This window comes from Chroicocephalus ridibundus, chromosome 2 (genome assembly GCF_963924245.1).
Source record: "Chroicocephalus ridibundus chromosome 2, bChrRid1.1, whole genome shotgun sequence".
Classification (NCBI taxonomy): Eukaryota; Metazoa; Chordata; class Aves; order Charadriiformes; family Laridae; genus Chroicocephalus; species Chroicocephalus ridibundus.
The window spans coordinates 48975824-48999321 of record NC_086285.1 but is presented as its reverse complement, the minus strand read 5'-3'; the positions used below and the strand labels follow the sequence as shown (position 1 = coordinate 48999321).

The window sequence follows — 23498 nt, the reverse complement described above, 5'->3', positions numbered from 1 at the left end:
CAAATTCTTATTTTCCCTCATGCTCTATAGTGCAAACTCAGGCAGGAGATGAAAAAATCCGAGAAGGTAAGTATAAAAGAGAAGCAGAAGAAAGAAAGAGGAAGGAAAACATTATAGGGCAAAAATCACAGTGTTGAGTTGGGTGTTGTAAATGTCAGAAAATCTCCAGATTTTTCTGAAATCGAAGAATGAGCAATACCCAAAAAACCCTATTTTTCTCATGAGATGTTAAGCTTTAACAGATACACCATAATCAGGTGCTAACAGAACCAGCACAAATCCAAGGCAGCTGGAACAACAGATCCACCTCTCATAACTGCTCTGCCACCTAAACCTGGGGCAGGTGGGAAAGTGCTTCCCCCACAGACACAGGCTCTGAGAAAGCGGGCAAAGGGACCTCTGTCTTTTGATGTATCCTTCCCCTATGGCCCTGGCTGCTGTAGTCAAATCCAGATGTTCTCAGTGACAGCTGGCAGCTGTTTTGCAAAGTTTTGAACTGCAGAACAAACTTGTCAAGCTCAGTCCATGTGAATAAACATACCCATCCTCTGCAGCATCATAAACTAAAACAGGTCATTATACTGAATGACACAACTGAAATTCCAAGAAAAACAAAGCTAATGCTCTTCCAAAAAAATCCACAAGCAGCACATAGATCTGCAGACACATTTTTTGACAGCTTGCTGTTTGACTCATCATTACCTAGAGGATTCCCTGTACCCATTTGTTTAAAAACACATCTCAACTGGCTTTGTGAAAATTTACTCACTGGCTGCTGCAGAGTGAGGGCTGGATTATTTTATTTTTAGGTTGGTTCATTGGTTGTTTTGGATTTTTTTTTTGTGGAAAGGAATTGTTTGTTCTTATGAGGGTGGATTTTTGGATCTGAGTTAGCATGTTTTCCTGGCAGTCTTGCAAGAATGATTCACATTACCCTGTTAAAAAAAGCGTACACATTCTTCTTATCTTGTGTCGGCATTCTGGAAAATAGTGCTGCGTTCATGTCAACAGTAGATTATTGCACACATACTATCTAGGTGTCTTTAAATCTTAGCTTCTCCCTAGGCAGCACCAGGCTTAAGTTGAAACAGGACTTTTCAGGACAGAGATTCCAGCAGGTCAGAAAGAATTATGAAGTTCTAGGATTGATGATAAAAATAAAATAAAATAAAAAGATAGAGATAGCACAGCAGAACCCTGATAGCATTCTTCTGAAATCAGATTAAAGGGATTGCCTGACAAGCAAACTACATTACAAGGTCTTATTCATAGGCTAATCTGGTATTTTAATTAGATACTTTGTTAGTACTCACTTGTCCAGTCTTCTTCAAAGCAATACAAGAAGTGAAATCCCACCATGATTAGAGCATGCAGGGAAATCAGTGCTATATACATCTGAAAAATAAAGGACGTAATATAGGTATCAGCTAAATTTAAAGACCAAGATGCTAAATCTTCCAAACGCTTTAAGTGTTAAGACCAAACCACTCCAAAAACCACCGCGCCCTCCCATCCCCCCTAAACAAGCACCCAGAAGCGGGTAAATGCCAAGACTACACGGACTCATTCTGGCCTTACTAACAGCTCTGAGCGCACAGGAGGGACACTGTTTAATTCAAAGCCAGCTGGACACAAAATCCAGCCTCCTGTGCCCCAGCATGGCCTTCCACACAGCTTACTGTCCTTACCTCCGCCGAGTACAGCGCAACTTTCAGACAGCAGCAACTCTCTGAGGTATCACGTTGTCAAAGCTTACATCCTTGCTCTCAAGAGCACTATAGTTTCCCAGAGAAACAACAGCTAATTTGTTTTCGCCACAAAAAGCGCTTTATCTGTTTTTCAGCATGAGTTTCAGAAAAACGGTATTTTTTTTTTTTTTTTAATAAGTATTTTTCCCTGGGGCAGACACTGGCATGGAAAGTTTCTCTCAAGCTTTATACTTTGTACGATTAAGTTTTAAATTAGGTCTTAGCTTTGTAACAAAAAACTTTAAACTATAGGCATCACTACACATACAATAAAATTTACCAAGATAGCCCTAAAAAGATGACTCTCCTGAACCTCCAGACTCTGACAAAGGTCAGCAGATATTAGAAGTGAGAGAGATTTTGTTACAACAAACCCCCTGTGGAAGCAGTAAAAGGTGATAGGAGAGTATTTTGGGTTTCCTTGCAAGTTGAGCGTGCTGCCATTCTTTCACCTCCCCAGGGCTCAAAATGAATAACCAAGAACAAAACCAGCAACCCGTACTTTTTTTTCTCTCTCAGCTACATTAAGCATTTAATATAGCCTGCTTGAAAGTAGATGTCAGTTTTATCAGAAACAGAAATCCTTTTGGCAGGATTAAACACCTAGCTCACTCCTTGAAAAACCCTTGCTCAAGCAAAAGAAACGGGATTTGTTTTGTTCTGTAATCCACATCCTAACAAACTACACCATGGAAGAGAAGTTTAGCAGGAAGCCTTTCCCTTTAACTGAAAATCTCCCCCTTTTTACTTGGTAATATGAGAACATTCTTCCTCGAACCTACAGATGTCTCAAAAGATTTATTAATAAAACAGAGCATCACTGAAACTGAGCCTTGTAATGTTCACGCTACTCCCACGGGATATTTGCAGCTCGCTTTGATGAAACAGATTTCAACCCTTCCATAAATATGTAGTATTCGAGCTTGCACTCCTGTTTTCTTACTCATGATGCCACAGATATAGTACAAAAAGTCAAACACCTCCTTGATTTACAAGTACGAAAATAAACCACTTGCAAATAAAAGGTGGACAATTCTTGCCAAAGGGGATGCACACTTCCCACTCCTCGCTTAAGATGTGGCAACAGCTCTTTATTATATGATCCCACACGGGTACTCATACAACTACAACATTTAGGAATCCTACATATGGCCTGGGACACTACCAGCCAAAGTACCGTGTAAAACGATGGCCCACATCTCGGAGCTCAACACCACAATAAACTACTCGTGTTATGAAATAGCGTGCCGAACAACTTCCAACACAAACCTCACAAAACCCTGGCAAATACTTCTCCTGATGCCTTTTCCCCGTTGTTGTGTTGTGTGTGTTCCCTAATTAGCAAAACAAAAGTCTGCGACAGCTCCCTGTAAAGTTCTTCTGAAACAAGAAAGAAAAAAAAAAAAAAAAAAAAAAAAAGGCAAGCCAGCCTTCAGAGCTGCTTCACGGACTACACACAGCATTTCATCGCTGCCCACTGGACAACCTCAAACACCACTTGTAAAATACTTACTGTAAACAGTACAAAGTACTTCTGGTTATTCTCTCCTACACAGTTATTGACCCACGGGCAGTGATGGTCCATTTTCCGAATACACCTCTTGCAAACACTGAAAGAATACAGGTCTTTATTTACAGCACATTTCATTCCAGGGATACAAGATTTCACAGGGGTTTGAGGGACACAGAAATTAAAGGAAAGAATCAGAGGCGAAATTTTAACCTAAATAAATTTACTGGTCACCACATTCATATTTGTGGTTTACTCTCTTGAATATGTCTGTTCAAAATGAACCACACAATACCAAATCACCCTTGTAAAAAATTAATGCCAAGTAATACACATTACCATAATATTCACATCAGTGTTTCTGCCAAAATATGGTTAGAACAATACGTTCAGGCAGATGGAAAAAATCTGATTTAGTTTGGTTTTAACCTATTTGGTCAGTAAAAATGCCCACAGATTAAAAGCAAACAAAAACCAGAAAAAATATGAAAAGTAGTAATGAATAAAGATATTTTTCAGAGTTGCTAATAACAGACTAAGGTTCATTTACTAACATTAGCTGGTAGCAGGAGCTTGCAAAAAAGAAAATTAAATAAAGCCTTAGAAAATATTCTTGACAGCAAGGTAAGCCACATACTAGCATAAAAAGGTTGCGGCAGTCAGTCAGGAAGACAGTACCACAATATACATCCAAGGTAAAATTAGATGTTAAAGCACTTCACAAAACCAGACTAATAAAATCAAAATTCAAATTCTTGCAAGCACGCACATTGTGGCTAGAAGTCAAATAATTAAAAGATTATTATTTTGTCTGAACATCATTCTCTTGCTTAGTCAGTAACTGCTTCAACTCGCATAATAAAGGAAGTCTTTTTCTCTGCCGCTTTCTCATATGATAGGAGACGAAAGGCAGTCTCCTGATACCACATTGCACAAACAAGCACAGAAATCAAATATGAAAAAAACACAAAACCCCAAACCAAACAAACAATAGACCCAGGAAGGAAACAGCCATCCCAGAACAATTCTGGCAGCACTGAAACAGAAAGGATCAAGGGCTCTGCTAATTTTATTTTTCTTCTTGTAACAAAAAGTATTTTGACCTTAATATAAACAATAAACTTCAACAACCAAATGCTTAAGGGAAAGTCAAAAACATAAACATGTTCTTATGAGCACGTATGAATAAATAATAGAAAACCTCTGCAACAGAACAGCCTTGCGCTCACTCTACAACTGGCAGGGGGTGATCCCCAAGGATACATGCCATGCCTGGAAAATATTTGAGTTGCTGTAGCCCTGATCTTAAAGGAGAGGTTGGTCAGGCAGCCCCCAGCCTCCCGGCATGGGGCCAGATCAGGAGCTGCAAGGACGGGCACCCTATTACCTGCCAGCCCCAGGTGCAGGGGAAAACAGGCAAAGCCTCGTTTTGCTATAATAAGCAGCTCGAAATTATTCTTGAGCTACAGGGGGACTAAAATCAGCTGGCACAGTAAAAACAATCTATCTGCCAGATAACTTCATACTTCATATGACAAGTATGAATTACTAGTTTTAAAAAAAAAAGGGGAGGGGGGGGCGGGAGGAGGCAGGGCAGGTGGTGTAAAGCAGGAGGATGCCTCCCTGTGGTTTAATTTACCGCCTGCAGATGCACACGCACTTCCCCTGGGCTCTGAAACAGGTAAGTACCCAAGCAACCTCTTCAATGGCTCCTAGGTTCTGTTTCCCCAGGGGGACAACCTGATGCAGCCAAGCCAAAGATGACCTCCGTGAAGGAGGTAGTTAAGGCTGAGAGGAGAGGTTTTATTCCGTGCATACGTACCAAAAGCAGTTGGGTAAGAGGCAGAGCATGAAACTAGCTGGTGGAAAAGGAAACACAGAAGCCAAAACTGAAAACTATAGGCAGCTGGGATTGCCCATACTCAGACACTCTCCCCCTGCTCAACCACCCACCTTCCAAATGCTGGCAGGAATAGTTTGCTGGGCACGGGGGACTCACAAAATAGCACATGAATCAAACAGCGCCCTGGTCCCTCAGGCATACAGCTAGCAGTACCTCCTGCTGATGCGTATGCACAACCTTGATGTGCGAGAGTCCAATAAATCCCCCTGCCCCACAAACAAATGTTTGACTGAAGATTCTCAACAGCATCAGTGCTCAGCGGATCAGTTTCCCAAATCTTAAAGTCTAAAAAGTTACCTTAAATCATAGAAAAAAGGATCACGGAGATGAGGTTTTGTGTTTAGCCGAAGAGTCTTTTTCATTTACCTACACAGTGAGTCATCAGCAAGACAGCATTTTAGATGGGAAGTTTCATTCATAATTGAAGAAGTGTCAGAGGGGATTTTACAGCAGCATTAATAAGTGATAGGCATGATCACATTGCTCCTGCTGAAAAACCAACTCCCGATTTTGATGAAAATAAAAAACCAAAAAAAAAAGAAAAACATTTGCAAACTAAAGCTCTGAAAATAAACATGAAAAATGCAAACAGCAGAACAAGTTTCAGCTGTTGTTCAGCTCAGTACCATGTATTCCCCTCCCCACGAGACCCCTGCATCAATCAGCAGTAACTGTGATACAAGCTTTCTCAGGATGTTTTGGGTTTTGAGTAGGCAAGGAAGGGACACCAGGGCAAACTTATTAACTACTTACTGGAAAGGAGGTTCACTTGTTTTAAAAGCAGAAGAGAATTTCAGAAAGTAGTTATGGTGGGGGTTTTTTTTCCTCACTGCCTTTAGTACTAAAAAGCTCACTACCAGTTACCCTCTTCAGGGAAGTTTATCCTACCAGAAAAAGGACATAACAGATCAGTAGGCATACTGATCCATTGCAAAACACAAAACAAAGTCACAGTACTCAGTGAAAATGTGGAAGTTGGAACTCTGAAAAATATATACAGTTACCTGAATTTAAATATCACTTCTAAATAGAATCTACAGTTAGACAAATGGGTTTCTGACAAAAAAAACAAAAATAGGAAGGACACTGACCTTTTGAGAGACGTTACATTTTATAGATTTCTATGCATTCCGGTATATAAAGTCTCTTTTTAAGTCACGTTTACATGAGCATTTATGGAATGTCAATTACAGGTCTGGAGTCAAGGCAGCATTCATTTTAAGTACTTTTCACTTCGCAAGAAGTGGCTCCAGCCTGCTACAGATGAAAACTTGTCAAAAAAGGCCCGAGATTTTTTCAGAGAAGCTTGAATGTGTCTGGCACTATGGGCACACAATTCAGATGCCAGCCTCTCAATTTAACCACTCCAGTCTCAGACTCCAACAACAATTTAGATCAAGGCACATTGGATAATTGTTGAGGTCTTGGTAAAACAGCAGTCCTCAGAAAAGACTTTACCTGCAGTGATGTGCTCTGTCAGGTTTGATGCTACAACACTTTGGGCACTTGTAAACCACCTGTCCTGGCTTTAGCTGTAAACTCTCGATGAACTCTTTTGTGGCGTTACCTTTGGGTACAGCACCCTGCAGAAAAAAAAAACAACACAAAAAAACCAACAAAACCAAACCAGGAAATCGCCCTGTGTACATTAGGAGTGCTAACAACAATAGGATGACTTAAAACTATGGGAGGGGAGGGTTGAGAAAGAAATAAAAACTTCCCTAAGATCACCAATTTCAGGAAGAGCAAGAGGATTCAGAAAATAAATTAAAATGAGGTCCTAATATACGGAACCACATACTTAAACATTGTTTTGGTTTTCTTAAACATAAGTAAATCCTCACTTAAGTGATTTTTTTAATCCCATAGTAACCTTAAAAGACTTCAGAATCCTCATCACTCTCTTCACATCTATCAACAAATTTATCATGCCAGTGTATTACATCACAAATTGGAAACCGCTGATGTTTTATTCCAGTAGAAGCAGCTACTTCTGAAGTATCATTGTGTACACTAAGAGTTGCTGGTGAATGCCTCATGTATTTACAGTTGTGCTTCCATTATGCATTTGTTATTTAAATAAGGGGTTTAACATTCAAACAGTGAATCCTAAGAATCCTCCCACCTGAATAAGACTAGGTAAAACATTCTTAGCTATACAATTTCCACTTTAAAATATGCATCTTTAAACAGGTAACATATTGCTGCTGCAGAAGCCTGAGTTCAAGAGTTTCCAGCCTTTCTAGGGCTTTAAATTCATGAATTTGCTCAAAGGAAAAAAAAGGAAAAAAAAAAAAAAAAAAAAAAGAAAAAGGTCATGATGTGCTGTATGGAATCTGTGCTGGTACACCAGCAAAAATACAGCTCTGTGTACGTAAGGCTTTTATACTGAAAATATTACATCCCTGCTTTTATTTAACAGATTTCTGATGGAACAGTCTCTTTTTAACACATCCACACAACCTTCCAACAGCAATAAACGGGAACAATACACATCAATGAAAGAACTGCACGTTAAACCAGTACTATAAGGATTTCTTGAGCAGTCTTTAGGTTTTTCCCACAGAAACCTCTTAACAGGCCTGGCCAATCTAAAAATTACCAAGACCAATTTCCACAAAATGCTACAACTGATGTTCTCTCTCTTTAGTACACTGCAAAGCTCAAAACCTTAGGAATGCTTTATCATGAACCCATAGGAAGCAGTTACTGAAAAGCACGACATATGCTATCAATTCTGAAGTAGTCACGTTTTCAGTTATTTATAATAAGAATTCCTAATTGTTTGCCTCAGTGGTGCTTTCTGTTTCATTCTGGTCCTAGACGTGCCCCTGGTTCTCCATGTCCCAGCAGCTTCCTTCATCCCCACTCACATTGTCTGCCAGATGTTTCTGCATCCCTTCGCTTTATATTCCCTCCTCCATTTTGTTTATCTGATATCCTCACAAAAAGCTCTACAAAGAATAAAAAAAAATCCCACCAGCTCTCACCATCCACACACAAAAATCCCACCACGCACTAGGAATTAATATATCTTTTCCCAGTCACTCTGCAAGAGATCGTATCTATTTCCGCAACACTGCTTGCCCAGTCTGCTTCAGAAAACAGCTTTTGTTTCAAAAGAGTTCCTGCTAACTCTGCAAAATAATTTCAGTGACCTGAAGGTCTCTGGGAATTAAAGCCATACAACATACAATAATTAGCAACAAGGGGAACCCTCAGGATATACACTTCATAACAAATTGCTGCAACCCTGTCTTCCTGAGTCCAATGGCCACAAGTTTCAGAGCCTCAGCTACTGCTCACAGTTCTGTCCAGCAGCAGTAGCGTGCAATGCATCAGTCTTTACCACAAACTGTGAAATTACCCCAAATCAAGCCATTTGTGCAGCGCTGTGGCTTCTGGAAACTAAGAAACAAAGATTACACTGAAGTTTTAATGGTACCTAACAAGGTTTCAAGTAGGAAATGACATTTGGAAGGAATAATTAGAGTATCAGAGGCACACCACCATTTCCAACAGCAACAAGAACACTCAGGCGGAAGGGGCCAAGAGGAGTCTGAGCTTGTTTTTTCTTCCACTGACTGGTGGAGATGGGGTTTTGAACTGAATCTACTGTCCAAAGGTTATGAAACAAAATAAACCATCACAGGCCACTCAGAACAAGCATCATGGTACTAAACTGTACCTTCTCACTAGCTGAGAGACAAGAAAGCAACAGACCAGATCTCTCGTAAAGCAATGTCCTATGGAGACATACAAGGGGGTCTTACAACTCTGATGCTTCCCGCCTGCCCAAGAACTGTCAGCTCTTAAGCACGCTCACATAGTATTTATTTCAGCATGGTTCGATAAACTCAACTAAATCACTAGTAAGAGAGATGGTTACATGGCTTTTCAAAACTACACATGCTCTGTTCCACTCTGCTGAAGCAGTACTTGCCAAGGCAGACAACCAAAACCAGCTTTTCCAGCTTTCCTGTTTGTCAAGACACAACAAGCCACAAACATGAGAGCTGCCACTGGGGAGAAAACGGCGTCAGAGAGAAGCGCTCTCCTTCCCAGTGCAAAAAGAGGAGCCGCTCACACAATGGGAACCTAAAGCTGGGTCTTTGACTTTGCATCTGACTTGAGTGGGATGAGAAATCAGCATACCACACCAGCAGCCTCACTCAGCAGCCTGACACACAAAAGTTATTTAAATCTGCCACTCACTCAGCAACTGAGTTACCCAACATGTAGTGGACAAGAAAAACACCGCCTGTTTCTTTCCGAGACATACAGAGAGAGAGATATACTTACTGGATCTGTCAGCATAGCACGAAAATGTGAAGCCAAAGCGAGGAAAGCCAAGGTGTTGAACAGTGTGCCATTGATGACACTATAAACATAATCTCTCGATGGAACTAGCATGACAAGAAGGACTACAAAGTCGGCATAGAACACCAGCATCCAGGTAACGACAGCACATGCAATACCACAGCCATCTCGAATAAACCACATTGTTCCCAGGGAAGCGCGGCTAGGAGGTGGAACACACTTTTCCGGCTGGAGGTATTCAGGTTTCCTTTCAATATCTCTGAAGCGGTGGAGTGGAGTAATCATCATAGGCTATTATGTCCATACTTGCATCTGAAAGAGAGTCAGAAACAGTACAGTGTTCACTGCTTTGCAAGACATGTAGACCTCAGCCCGCATAATGACATGGCGATCATGTGGGAAACTCCAAATTGCAGAAAGTCAGTTGAAAAGGCAAAAAAAGTAAATAAATCAAACCCAAAATAATGGATTTGGAAACCAGACTCTTGCACTTGTCAGAACACTCCTTCCTTAGAAGACTAAGTGCTTTTAAGGCTTGCTTAATTACACATTAAATCCGCTGGTGTACCACCTCCACTCCCCCCAGAAGAAAGGCAACAAGTGTTTTAATGAAGAGAACAGTGATCAGGTGGGTGCCAACAGGAGCTGCCACAGCAGGGACTGAAGCAAGAACTGGACACTGTAATGCTAGGAAAAAAGTAAAGACCTGGCACAGCTGGCAGGGTCCCTTACTGCTGCATCAGATGTGGGGAGGGGTATCCCTACAGATACTGGAGAGCTTAGCAAGTGGAAGGATTCTCCTTTCTCCTTATCCATAGCATCAGGGTAAAACTGCAAAAACAAACCACTGCAATGTTATAGTGGCAGGAACTGTTGAAGAAGCTGCCTACGCAAAGATCTTGACAGGGACTTCTAGTCTTGCCCGGAGGATGCTCTTCCCCAGCAACAGCTGTCTCCCACTCTCAACTCCTCCTTTGGCTTTACGTCCCTCTTAAGCCTTCTCCTTTGCCATGCTTCTCTCACCACCTTTGCTCCATCCCTCAACGGCACTCATTTTACCTCCCCTTTAGCATTCCTAGCCAAGTCCACTCCACTGCAATAAGGGCACTAACGTGACATTTGCTGCCATTGCCCTGTCCTCTCCGTCTCTGCAGGCACTTCGTCCACCCAGAAGGTGAGGTCCATCTCGGAGCCAGAAACTGTACTACCCCAGGTATGCACAGCAGTTACTGCAGTCTCAATGTAACTCTTACCAAACGTGGGCATTTGAGAAAACAAAACAAAACAAAACGGTGCTCATAAGACTTTGGCAGGGGATCAATCGATCTGCACCTTGAGTCTACACCACTCAAAGTTAGAGCACACCTGGAACGCTACGCTTTGAAAGCGGCTCTTGATACACCCAGCAACTTCTTCCAAAGATACTTCCTAACAGAGTATTTGCACAAGGCTTAAGTGCTCAAAAAATACCTCAACCTCTACATAAAGACCCACCTCGTACAAAAATGGATACACTGATTTTACTACCAAATATATTTAATTGCATATAACCTTACAGAAGGGTTCAAACTCCTCATATTTCAACATGTAAGGATAATTCTCACTGCTTTGCGAAAAATAGAGTGCATTTTTCCATTTTAATTCAGAGAAAGGGAGACAATGTTCACCATGAGTTATGTTTTCTGCCAAAACTTCATACTGAAGCTATTTTTGAGTTTAATTGTTAAAAAACTGATGCTGTTGCCTAGACAAAACGGATAAATTTTATAGAAAAGATAGTGAGAGGATCACAAAAGTACCGAGGACTTTAAACTTCTCTCAAAACTTATATGGCTACGTTCTGTCTAATACAAGGGGAAAGCTCTATTTTGCGTAACACCGACCTAAATGGAGACACTATTGCTGTATTGCACTATAAAGAGACAGTAGCTTGCTTTCTAGTTGTTATTTCAAGAGGACCAAGTTCAGAGAAGACGAGTAGTGTTTCACAGCCAAAGATTAAGGTTGTGAATGAGCAGGATGGTTAATTACATCCAAGCACAGAAGCGATGAGAGCTTGTGCACGTTAGTGCAAGTGACACGGAAGAGAGGTGGCTGGAACTGCTACTGCCACAGTCAGCGGCAAAAGACAGGAGCGCAAAGTTTCTAGGTGAACAGAAGTGGATGAACCAGACCATTTACAATGTTTGTTTTCTAACATAACTGGTATAAATAAACTAGGAGAATTACGTATTTTCTTATATTCCCGCTTTGAGCATTTAGTATGCTGCCAAGTGAGAGAGCTTAAGATGTTTTACTAATCTGAAGAAAGTCGCATGGGTTAACGTCAAAGCGCATCAGTCTTATATTCGTACATACCTCACACAGAACAGAAAAATCAAGATAAAGATGTGCACGTGCGGATGTCATTTACTTTGGCAAGAAAAAAAACACAACAAAACCAAACAAAAAACCTTCTCCACCTCATTCACAAAACTCACATCCCACATTGTAATTACTTTGTATTTTAACCAGAGCTATAATTTAGCCTCCTGGCTCCTGGTACTCAGGGAGACAAGCTATATAGTTTTCAGAAACAGTGATTGCCCAAACAATCCGGTGGTCTAAATTCAGATAAATCTACACCTACTAGTAAATCCATATCTTTTCCCCATTTTTTCCACAATTTCTGTAAGGATGCTTACGTTTTCCTACATTCACACAGACTTCACAAGCATTTTAAAGACTCGGTCCCTCCCCTCCCCCAAGGAAACAGGTTAACCTTCACTGCATTATTTAATAATCTCATTAAAATTGTTATGCTGGTTTGCCAGCTCAAAATAAAGCTGACACAATTAAAGACTCATGCCTGACAACAATGTTTAGTTGACAGTAACATCATATTGCACTAAAAAATAAGAAAGAAAACAGTAATTTAGGTGTTTGATTTTCAAACAAATGCCTTAGACTTGACAGATCAGGTGCAGTAACAAGCTGGGATAGTCCTGAACACAAACTTTTAGGATTTTTTGTCTAGACTCTGAGCCTTTTTTTTTTTCCCCTCCTGAGGTTTTGTTTCCCAAAGCAAAGGAATGAAATGGTCACAGGAAAAGCAAACTCATATTTAACAGAGGAATTAGTTTGAAAAGTCACCTTAAGGTCAGTATTAGTAGAGACTGACTGAAAGCTAGACAAATACATAGTGATTAAAACTGTGGGTTTAGTCCTGAACAGCACGCTCCAGCAGTCAAATAAAAATTCATCTCTCTTGTAAATGCAGGAAGTGGTTTCACTCCAATAAGAGTTCTACAGCTTGCTCTCAGAATTATTATTGAGATAAATTGGAAAAAAAAAAAAAAAGGAGCTATTGCTGTGGGACTGTTTAAGGAGAAACTGGAAGGAGCCTTGAGGCACCTCAGTCTGAAAGTCTGGGGACTCATCTCTGCAGTGCAGCAAAGACACGGTTAAGAGGATACAGCTCAGGCCTCCAATTCTGACTTCTGGCTGGAGCACAAATGTGTTACTTAATGCACTTAGTTATTTAATGCTTGCTTTAGAGGCATCATCAGGCGACAAAACAAAAAATTGGTAATCAGTACATAAACACCACTCATTATTTGAGAAATACATATGTGTTTTAGTGTACATTAACTTAGAGTCAAGTTGCAGGAGCTTGGAGTCTCAGCTTCTCTTCTACATGACCTGGTTTGGTTTTGGGTTTGTTTTGTTTTGTTGGTTTTTTTTTAATTCCTTGTTCTTACATACAGAAACATCTGTTTTTGTTTATGTTGCCCAACCTGGTATTTTCATATAAACAATACCCCCCAAAAAAGACTGTAGGGGGGAGGAAGCCGTAACTTGCCCTAACCAGCCTGCCCTTGAATCATGCTGCACATGAACTTAATTTATAACACACAGATGGAATACGTCCATCCCGCCTGCTCTGGAGCAAACAATACGTAAACAATGAAGGCGAAGGGCTTAAGGACTTAATCATGGTGTCAGGCTACAAGAGAGGCCGCTAGGTAAGTGTGAGACACAATGACAACACACAAATCAATTTAGGTTAACGACATGACAGAGCAAAGACCTTTTCTTCTTTTTTATCTGGAAGGCATTTGGCATTGCAGGAATAACCAAAAAAAACATGTAATACACACATTAGAAATGCAAATAAAACAAATTAAAATCCGCTTCCTGCTACAATGAACATTTACAATATGCTATTACACCCTATAAAAATGAAGTAACTGTCTTTTGACCTGACATAAGCCGTGTCAAAAACCTATTTTTTAATGGCCTGTGACCACCAATCAATGCATTAAGAATGAACTAACGAATGATGGGGGCCTTCACCCAACGTGTACCTGAAAGCTACCTGAGGTTCTGAAGTTATAAAACTTATACCAAGCTTAACGCCATCTTCATCGTCACCCAGCTGATTTTCATGTAATTACTCATGCTAGTGAAGTCAAGCACACGGGTACGACTTGCAAAACTACAGTATCACTATGCACATTGCAATCATTTCCTCTATTAGAAGTCCATTAACATTAAACTTTGGGAAGAAGGTAATTACATTTTGTCATATAAACTACGTGAATTTCAAGTTCTGACAACTACATGAAAACAATTCTAAAAAAAAAAAGAAAAAAAAAAAGAAAAAAAAAGAATGAGACCAAGGCAGAAAATGTGCATTTTCCGACGTTTTCAATTTGGGTTTTTATACACTTTAAAGAGATACTTCAGAACAATTTTTATGACATGCACAGAACAAAGTTCATTGACAGTATTTTGAGAGCTGGCAAACAACACTAAAGTTAATTTTTTTATCACCATCAAAAGGAAGCAAACATATATATAACTAGTTATGTTCTATTCATGACGGCTAAACTAGGCGATCTACATCCACAGGACAGGATGTCCCTTTAAATAAAACCAACAAACCCCAGACAGACAGATAGATTAAAACTGCAAGAGAGCTCATTTTGAAGTTTATTTCATTTTTTTATGTCCACAAAACTGCATTGATTAAAACATTGCATATTTAATCTTCCTTTGCAACAGAAATGAGAAAAAGTGTGTTTCTAATTCACATTTACCTGTGCTTCGCATCTCCTTTCATACAGCCAAAATCTAACAAGCAGCCTGTCAAAACTGGCCAAAGAAAGCTCTAGCAGGGATAACAAGGAAATATCAGCATTCATATATTTTTTTTTTCTTAATGGCTTCTGCAAGGCCTAAAAAAGCTTTATCTGATCATCAGGACTGGAACAAAACAGCCCAGCTACGCTGAGATTTTTTGGCAGTCTCCTGCAGATTCATCCAGCTACCCATCAGCTTCCAACCCTTGGTTTACAAAACCCTGGAGGGTCAATGGGACATTTCTAACAGGTCTGTGAAAGGCAGCTAAAAAAAGCAAGCCTATTATTAGCAGCCTTAAATTTGCTATAGGGAGCTGTACTTCCATTGGAATATTTTTGGGATTCCACATGTGGTTAAAAAAACCCAAAAAACAAAAACAAACACCAGACCAAAAAAACCCTAACAAAACAAACCTAACCTCAATTCAAAAGGCCAAACAGGTCAAAAACTACTCCTCTAGGGTTAAAATGGCAAAAGCAACAGGGAACGATCAGGCACAGGGCTTAGTTCTGCTCTGACGGGACATCCGATGACTCAGATGAAAATGTCACAGGGCAAAGTGAGTACTGCTAGCCCTACTCCAGCCACCCCAGAAGCAGCGTTAACAGGATTAAGCCTAGTGAAGACAATTTTTCATTTTTCTTCTGGGAATTCAGGCCATATTAAGTGGTACAGTTTCAGCCTAAGTACTATGTTACCAGCAACACATTTGCTTTTAGCAAGAAGCTCACAAACATCTCTGATTCCCCTGAACCCTTTGGCTACTGAAGTCATGCAATTTCAATGGTTTCTCTTCCCTTACTGAAGAAAAATGACATAAAGAAATCAGTGTGAATTATATTAAATGCATTAAAAATAACCTTAAAAAATTACAGAGTTTAAAATGAACCTGTGTTTTTCTGAGCTTAAATGCTCAGGCTTGGATTACCTGCCTTGGAAAGGGGGAAAGAGAGCACACAAAAACCAGACCATAAACCAGTTATAACTTTTTTCTACACATGAAGGGAGTAAATGGCTATTTTACAATGTTGCTTTATAGTCACAGTTTAGAAAACGGTTTACATCATTAAGTGCTTTGATGGATCATCATTTATTATTTTTAATTTATTTATTATTTTGAAAAGGCCATGCACAAACAAGACCTTATTAAAAACGGATCACACTAAATTCACACTTTTATTACTTTTATTAGAAACATTTTATTAGAGGGGAAGACTTAATTGGAGTCCTGCATTCCTGAAGAATAGGTTTGAACAGGAGCATGAATATGTAGAGGGAACTTCTCCCTGAGGAGAGTAAGAGGAGGTAGAAATTACCTCAAAGACACCTGTCAGGTCTAGAAACTCCATCCTGAGGATCTGGATCGGGCTGAGACTGACAGGCTCAAGAGAGACACAGCCACATAAGGCACAAACCTCACAGTTCTCTTCTCATTTACATCAGTGCAAACAGGAACTAACTTCAACAGCGCCAGAGGAATTACATTAGTAGAACTGTAAGGAAAACAAGGTTACATTTTCTCAATTAAAAACATAGTTTTCTCCTATGCTAATGTTTGCGGCATGTAATCTCTCGGGACAGATGGTAACAGCTTCCTGGTTAATGTCTATATTGTTTCTGTTTAACTAATGGATATGTATTGTATAAATAAATTATAACGCCATAAAGACTGACCTAAGAGTCTGAGTTATCTGGTAAGTGATTGCACTCCCACCTACAGGGCCTGTCAGCTGCCAGCCTGGGCAAAGGAGAGGAGACAAAGACATTGTCCAAGGTACAGAGACACCGTGCCACTATGGATGAGTGACAAAATTGGGGCAAGGTCTAGGAACAGGACACAAGTCACAGGGGCAACAGAGGCTAAGGTCAGGCTCTCATCTGACTTGGTCTGATCACAAGGTAAGTGGTCTCAAAAAGCTTTTGATGAAAAAGCCACAGAGATGGCAGGTGTTCCATAAAACTGTCATTAAGCACGAACCATTACAAAATAACTTACGGCTATCAGAGCTGCAAGGGCAACAGAGAAATTCTGTCACTTCAATCGTACAGTTTCCCAATAGACTAAATACACACGAGCTACTTAACCTATGTAAAAAGAGAAAAATTAATCCTGAACATATAAATACAAACCAGCTTTGTGGCATTGCCACCTATCTGGAATAAGTACTGGAAGGGAAGAGCAATCTTACAGCAGGGACTGCACTGGGAAACAGAAAACAACAAATGGGGGTGCCGTGCTTTCCCACAGCATTGCAGTTATCCTGAATAGACAGCCTTATGAGAGACAAAACAGGAGAAGCTGTCCCGGTCTCCTAGACAGCTTTGCAATTTTGATGCTGACTCAGGACTCAAAACAGCAAACCACTGGATTATGGGAATTTAAATTCTCAGTTTGCCCTGTATCAACTTTTTTTTTTTTTTAAGGGGGGGTTTAGACAAAAATTCAAGGGAGAAGTTTGTTTATAGAACTGGTATTATTTTCAGCATCCGTTCTAAAAACTACACTATTTTCATGGCCATGGCATAAGGAATATATTTTCCAGAGAAGCACAAAAGAGTTGCAGCTTTAAAGTTTTAGTCGTAACAAGAAGCTGGCAGAACCATCCTAGTCTAAAAAAAATATTCTGAATATTATCTTTCAAGGTAGAAAGAGCACCTTAACTATCAAGACATACCTTTTCACTCAGATAATCTAACCCAGGATTTGGCTCTTGCCTGCTACAGCCTCCCCCCTTCACCAGCATGAACAAGTCACTGTCTCCCTGTATTTTATACCGCTACGTGTAGTCTACACTTCTTCCCTACCATATAGGGATAGGGAAGATATGGGTATGAAGGAGGTTAGGCATTTAAGACTTTAAATCTAAATACTACACCTAAGCAGGTATCTAAACCAAATACAGAAAGACACAGGGCATACATTAAAATAGCACATTAATAAAACAGGGACCAAAAAATTATCACCTCTGTTGTGAAAATGCCTGAAGTTAAAATCACGACTGTCATGATACACCTTTGCGATGTTAAGAGTTAGCCTAGAAGAAACCTACGCTGCTATTTCAGAGAACTGGAAAAACCTGCAGGTTCAAAGTTGCTGTATGTTAAAGCTTTTGAAATGTAGTAAAAGAACTTCTGAGTTGGCAAACTAAGTACTTCTTGTTTTGCTCACTGTTGCATTAGCAAGCACAAGGGAGCCCTGTCTCTATAAAAAAAATAGAATTTTTGTGTGTAAATCCTTCTGTGTTACCCTTCAACATACTGAGAGTTGGAGAGCAGACTAACTGCAATACACAGTATATTGCTTATCTATTCTATGCTATATTGGACATCAGTGATTCAAGTAGTTAATGCAAAGAAAAAAAGATGTATATCACATTACTATCTCTCTGTATTGCCTGCTATAGCCCTCTGATCTCTCTTTATCTGTGGTATGGTACTACTGCCTTCCCACTAGGACTGTAAATGTTTCTTTTTTTTTTTTCTTCTCTTTTTTCTTTTTTTTTTTTTTTAAATAGCATACTTATTTACCTTTGTTCACTCTTACTGTTTCAACTTGAGCCCCTTCGTTTTAACTTCTGCATGCTGCACCACGTTTCAGATTGGTCACCCCTGTCAGTTCTGCATTATTGCAAAACGCACAGCTGAACTTCACAAACACGCCATCCACCACTGGGCCAGCAGCAAAAGCATCAACAAGGGCCTTGCGTTTCCTCCCATTCAACATTCCTCTCTTGTCCAAGGGTATTAACACTGAGTTTTCTGTGTCCTTGTTTTACTTGCTATTACAGCTCCTGGAACAGCAATTCCCAATGTTTTTTAGCTGAACCCTGCTGCTGTAACTTTCCTTCTCATTTCCTTACTTTCCTACCCCTATCCTCTGCTTTTTTTTTTTCCCCCCTCCTTGCACTCCTGCTCCTTCTCCTGTAACAGCACTGGTTCTGTACAGACACCTTGTAACCTGGTGGGGCAAAACCTATATCTAGGTTTATATACAGGGCTATAAACCTAGATAAATCTCTCTCCAGACGCCAGAAGCATTCCCAAGCACCCCCTCACCCTGGGGGGCATAGCCAGAAGCAGGCGAAAGGAGTTAACCTGCCAGCACTCCTGTGGAGTAAGAGTACCTCACTGCACCTTGCCTTTAACACCTTGCACCTCCCTATCTGGGAACTGCTGCTGGATGAGGAGGCTTTGGCACCCAGAGCCTGCGGAGGCAAGCTGGCTCACTCTTTTGGACTCCTTCTGAAAAGGACGGTGTGTGAAGCGTTACTGGCAGACTTGCTGCACTGCAGCTCCAGTCAAGTTACAGGCTATCTTTTTTTCTTGTTGTCTGCACAACCCAGGAAATAGGCAGCTCTAATTAGGAAAGCTTTAACTTCTCATTTTCCCTAAAGCAACCTTAAGTTTCAGGTTAGTTACAAGCACAAGTCACCTACCATGTTCCAGGTACCATCCTTCACATCTCATTTGCTTCAACCAGCTAAACGCAGGACAGGGACAATAAAAACTGACAACAAGCTTTTCTATCTTGTCATATTTTACATTACCTGCTGTCTCCTCTCAGGTAGGCAGAAATACTTAAGGTGATATTCTGGAATACAGTTTAAGTAAAAGGTCATGTCTACACCACAGAGGGGCCAGAGAAAACCATAAGCTCAGTCAATTAACATGCGCAGAGACTGGCTGAGCTACAGCCAAGCCATTTTCAGACTGACACCACCGTGGGTACCCACCACCTACCCTGCAGTCTTCTCTACAGGATAGAGATCCCATTATAGATGTATGGGAAATGGCTGCACGAGCAAGTTTCCCTGAAATAATGCAACCCATGGGTTTAACCTACATTGACTATGCGACACTGTTAGCTCCTGATCTGTTGGAGATGCACAGCAACCCACCCATCAAGAAAAGTAAATTCATATTAGATAAGAAAAAAGAGATTCACCAAAGTTGAGTTACCATTGCCCAGGCTACACGCATACTGTCAACTGCTCCCCTTTGCTGAGACAAAAGAAACTGTCCAGAAAAGACAGGTTAAGTACTTAGGCACAGATGACTGGCATCTGCCAAGGAATTAAGCACTCAACTTCCTGCAACCTACTCCCAATAGCTGCATTAAATTACATTTTGACTTTTTTGTCTACTACCAAACAAGCAATTTGAAACAGAAATACACACCCTGTCTGTGAGTACAATACTTAAAATGAAAACTAAAAAGGAAGGAGAAACGTACACAAAAATACCCAGGAGGTGTTAAATGTTGCAACAAATATTTCAGCTTTTAGGCAGACCTTACATTTGTCCTTTTATAAGCCTCTAACCGCACAGAGCTCCTGGTCACACCTTCTAAATTTCAATGGGCATTCAGTCAGGCACAACTTACTACCACAAGCAGCTCACATCAGTATGACAAATACTATTGCAACAGTGAGACAGCACCAAGAGCTTCGCTGACAGAGTCGTAGCGTTTGAAGGACTGGATCTTTATTGCATGCAGAGCTGCATTTTTAAAGACACATGAATTAACGCGTGGCTCCCCTTATGATGACTGTTATCACTGGAACGCCTACAACGCTATACAAAAGAATTATTTGTTGCTTTCAGTAAGCAAAGAAAAACATGGTACTCACTAACGCCTTGCTATCTACGCCACCAGGCATCGGGAGCAGTCACCCACTGCACCCCGCCAGCCCCTTCTCTGTGATTCCGCTGTATCAGAACGACCATCTGAATTTGGGCTCCTTTCCCACAGATCTGATGTTTGCACACCTTTGCTGTGTCAGGACTCTGGCACACGATTTTCTCTCTTGCATGCTGAAAAATACAATTTATCCTTTCTGAATCAGGATCAAGGAAAAGAAATCTAACCGAGCTCTGCTGTCCATGCAGCATCCCTCACTGGCACACTGGCATCAGCCACCAGACTGCTGCCTCTTCCCCCGTGCTGGTGTTTTCTTGAAGATTATTTTCTAATGAGCCAGCACCAGCTTCTTCCTAAAATTTCAGAAATGCTTCAGTAATACTCAGAAGCTGCTGTTTAACAACACCCTGGATTGCCTTCTATTGACATACATCCTTTTCCACTAAACCTACCACAGCGCAGCACCATGGTTTCCACACGGATCACTCCTGATGTTTAAGTCGCAGCTGCCCTACGGTCCCCCATCGGACACAGCTGCAGCCAAGCGCCGGGTGACCACGGACACCTCTGAAGCCGGAGGGTCCCCTCCGGCCACTCGGGCGAGCACGTTCCATCGCTGCAACGCAGGAGCGGATTACAGGACCCTCGTTTCACCACTGCAACCCAGCAGGAGACCACAGGACCCTCGTTTCACCACTGCAACCCAGCAGGAGACCACAGAACCCCGGCGACATTGCTGGAGGCTCCGAGTTTAAATTTCCTACCGAGGGGACGTTACGCTGCTCCGCACGGCCCCCGACGCAGCCCTAAATCACGTCTTTAGCCCGGTATTATTTAACACCTTCAGCCTCGCAGTATTTAAAGCCCAGGGCTGGAAGCCGGCGGAGCAGGAGGGGGCGAGCGGGAGCCCACCTCTCCTTTGCCGACCCACAAGGGCTCCGGGAGACGCCGCTGCGGGACGCGACCCCCGCTCCCGCACGCCCAGCCCCTCGCCCGGGGCCCCGGCGGAGGGAAGCGGGGCCCCGTGCGGCCCTCGCCCGGCCGCGCCACCCGCACCACGAAGGGGCTAACGCGGGGCGCACCGGCAGGGCCGGGGCGGGAGGAAGGCGGTTGGTGGCGCGGCGCCGGCGGCAAGCGCGGTCCCCGCCTCAGCCCCGGCGGCGGGATGGCCGCTCCCGCTTCCCCGGCCCCCCACGGGCGCGGCGGCGGCAGCGGGCCACCCCCTTCCCCTCACACACACCCCCGCTGTCAGTCGCACCACCTACCCCACAGGCCGCCGCCGCCGGTCCGGCGCACGCCGCCACGCAGCGCCGCGCACGGCCACGGCTGCCCCGCGCGGCGCCGCGCCCCATCCAGCCCCGCCGCACCGGGGAGCCCGCGCCCGGCAGCGGCAAAGCCGGCCACCCCCCCCCACCCCCCCGCGCTTCCTCCCGCCTGCCCGCCCTCCTCCGCCGCCCCTTACGCTGAGCTCGGCGAGGAGGTGGGGCGGCCGCCGGGAGGAACCAGGAAGTGAGCGGAGGCGGCGGCAGGCAGCGCACCCCGGACCTGCTTCCCCGCCCCGCCGCCGGGCGCGGCGCGGGGGGCTCCGCGGCCCACGGGCGGGCAGCGGCCCCGCCGGTGCCTGGTGCGCAGTTACATCTGGGGCGTGTAGCGTTACGTTCGGGTTTTTGTGAGGGGAAAAAATATCACCTTTCTGGGGGTGTTTTGTAATTTTCTTTACACGGGGCTTGCACGGCTGCAGGTGTCGGCGGGTTCGGCTGGCGCGGTTGGCGCCCCCCGCTCCGAGGTAGCTGCTTCCAGCGCTAATGGCGGGGTGCAAATCTCCACATTCCCGGGGGTTCCCCCTCAGGCCGGTTTTATTCCAGCTAACGCATACCATCCATTATACCATCCGGGTAAATGAAAAACATTGCTTTGCCCTCATTATAAGGAAAAACAACACAACCAGCATCCTTTTTGTCCGATAACCTTCACCGTTGGAGGTGGGAAATTGAAGCGCCAGGAAGCGCTTTTTTGAGCAAGGGTTTGCTTGCTACCGTCCCTGAGGAAAAATGAGCCAGACCCGGGCTTCTCTGGCCTTTGGAGAACGGGCGTTGAAGTGTAAATGAGATTTTCTATCTGGGCCTCTGGGCTACGCGAGGATTTGACTCACTTTGGTAGGCTCCAGTATGGGATGGCAGAGGGGAGGGGGGGAAAAAAAAAAAAGAGAAAAAAATAAAACAACTCTTTCTTTGCAATTGGAACTGTTGGCAGCTGTGGCCTCACCCATGAGCTAGGCAGGGCTGGGAGGCAGAACATCATCTCCCCATGCTCCCAGTGGGAATTGTTGGGTGCACCTGCAGCAATGCTTCATTTCAGGTCAGGCATTCACTTTCACAAGGGAGTTTCTAATCTCTCCTTACCAGAGTTTGGCTCACGCTGTGGAACGTGAAGACACAAGAACCGCACTGCGGGTCAGACAGAGGGTCCATCTGTGTTGGACGGCAGCACTATTTAGGGAGAAAGTTCCAACCAGGCCCCTTTTCTGCATGGGCGATGCCTTTGCCTGGCACCCCCTGCCTTGGGGAAGGAGGGCTGGCCCCGCTCACCCCCTCAGGGGCAGCGAGCCTTGGCTCCCAGCTCCGCCGGGCTCCACCACTGGCTCTCCCCACTGAGCAGCAGTCATCGATCCATTCCCACGCAACAATCCCGGCGTGCAGAAACCAGTCTCCTTTCAGAAGCCACAGGGTGCACCCCAGAAATGCATCCGCTCTGCTCCAATTGCTAATGGATGTGCAGTCCACTAACGGGACCAGACCGGCACCAGCCCAAAGTAAAACCTCCCGCAATGTCTGTCACTCTTCTCTGATCTGCTCCCACTGCATCACACCAACAGCTCAAGTAGGCACAGCCAGAAACGCTCCATGCAACGCTTGACTGAGCAAGGAGTCCTGGAGAGGAGAGCTGGAAATGCCTGGAGAAACTCCGGCAGCGTGGCGTATTATCTTTGTAAGCCATGTGTCATTCTTATCCACGTCAGCATCAGCATGAAGCCAGAGAGCAACTTTTAAAATAATTTGAAAATCATACTCAAGAGCTGTGCAAAAGAAGTGTGAGGCTTACATTAACCACTTGTTGTTATGAAACTTCCAATTAAGGCTGTCAAAAAAACCACCACCAAACCCTTAATTATTGTCTTAATATATAGTATGAGTTTTTAATTATATTTCCCATGCTCCTTTCCCAGGGATATCTGGCATAGGACCAACCACG

General features: G+C 43.0%; 1 protein-coding gene across 4 annotated transcripts in view; it reads right to left on the bottom strand.

The window, feature by feature from the left end:
• Positions 1 to 21837, bottom strand: part of ZDHHC3 (zinc finger DHHC-type palmitoyltransferase 3) — a 34706-nt gene extending 12869 nt beyond the window's left edge. For 2 of the 4 annotated variants that reach the window (XM_063325363.1, XM_063325366.1), the window contains exons 1-5: positions 21512 to 21650; positions 9464 to 9793; positions 6620 to 6744; positions 3262 to 3358; positions 1314 to 1395 (exon numbers count right to left, since the gene is read on the bottom strand). In XM_063325363.1, coding sequence (XP_063181433.1) covers positions 1314 to 1395; positions 3262 to 3358; positions 6620 to 6744; positions 9464 to 9769 — 610 coding nt within the window. In that variant the 5' untranslated portion in view covers positions 9770 to 9793; positions 21512 to 21650. Of the gene's footprint in view, positions 1 to 1313; positions 1396 to 3261; positions 3359 to 6619; positions 6745 to 9463; positions 9794 to 20698; positions 20899 to 21511; positions 21651 to 21708 lie in introns of those variants that run through there. The other 2 variants (XM_063325364.1, XM_063325365.1) reach the window with 2 other exon arrangements.
• Positions 21838 to 23498: the final 1661 nt, after the last annotated feature.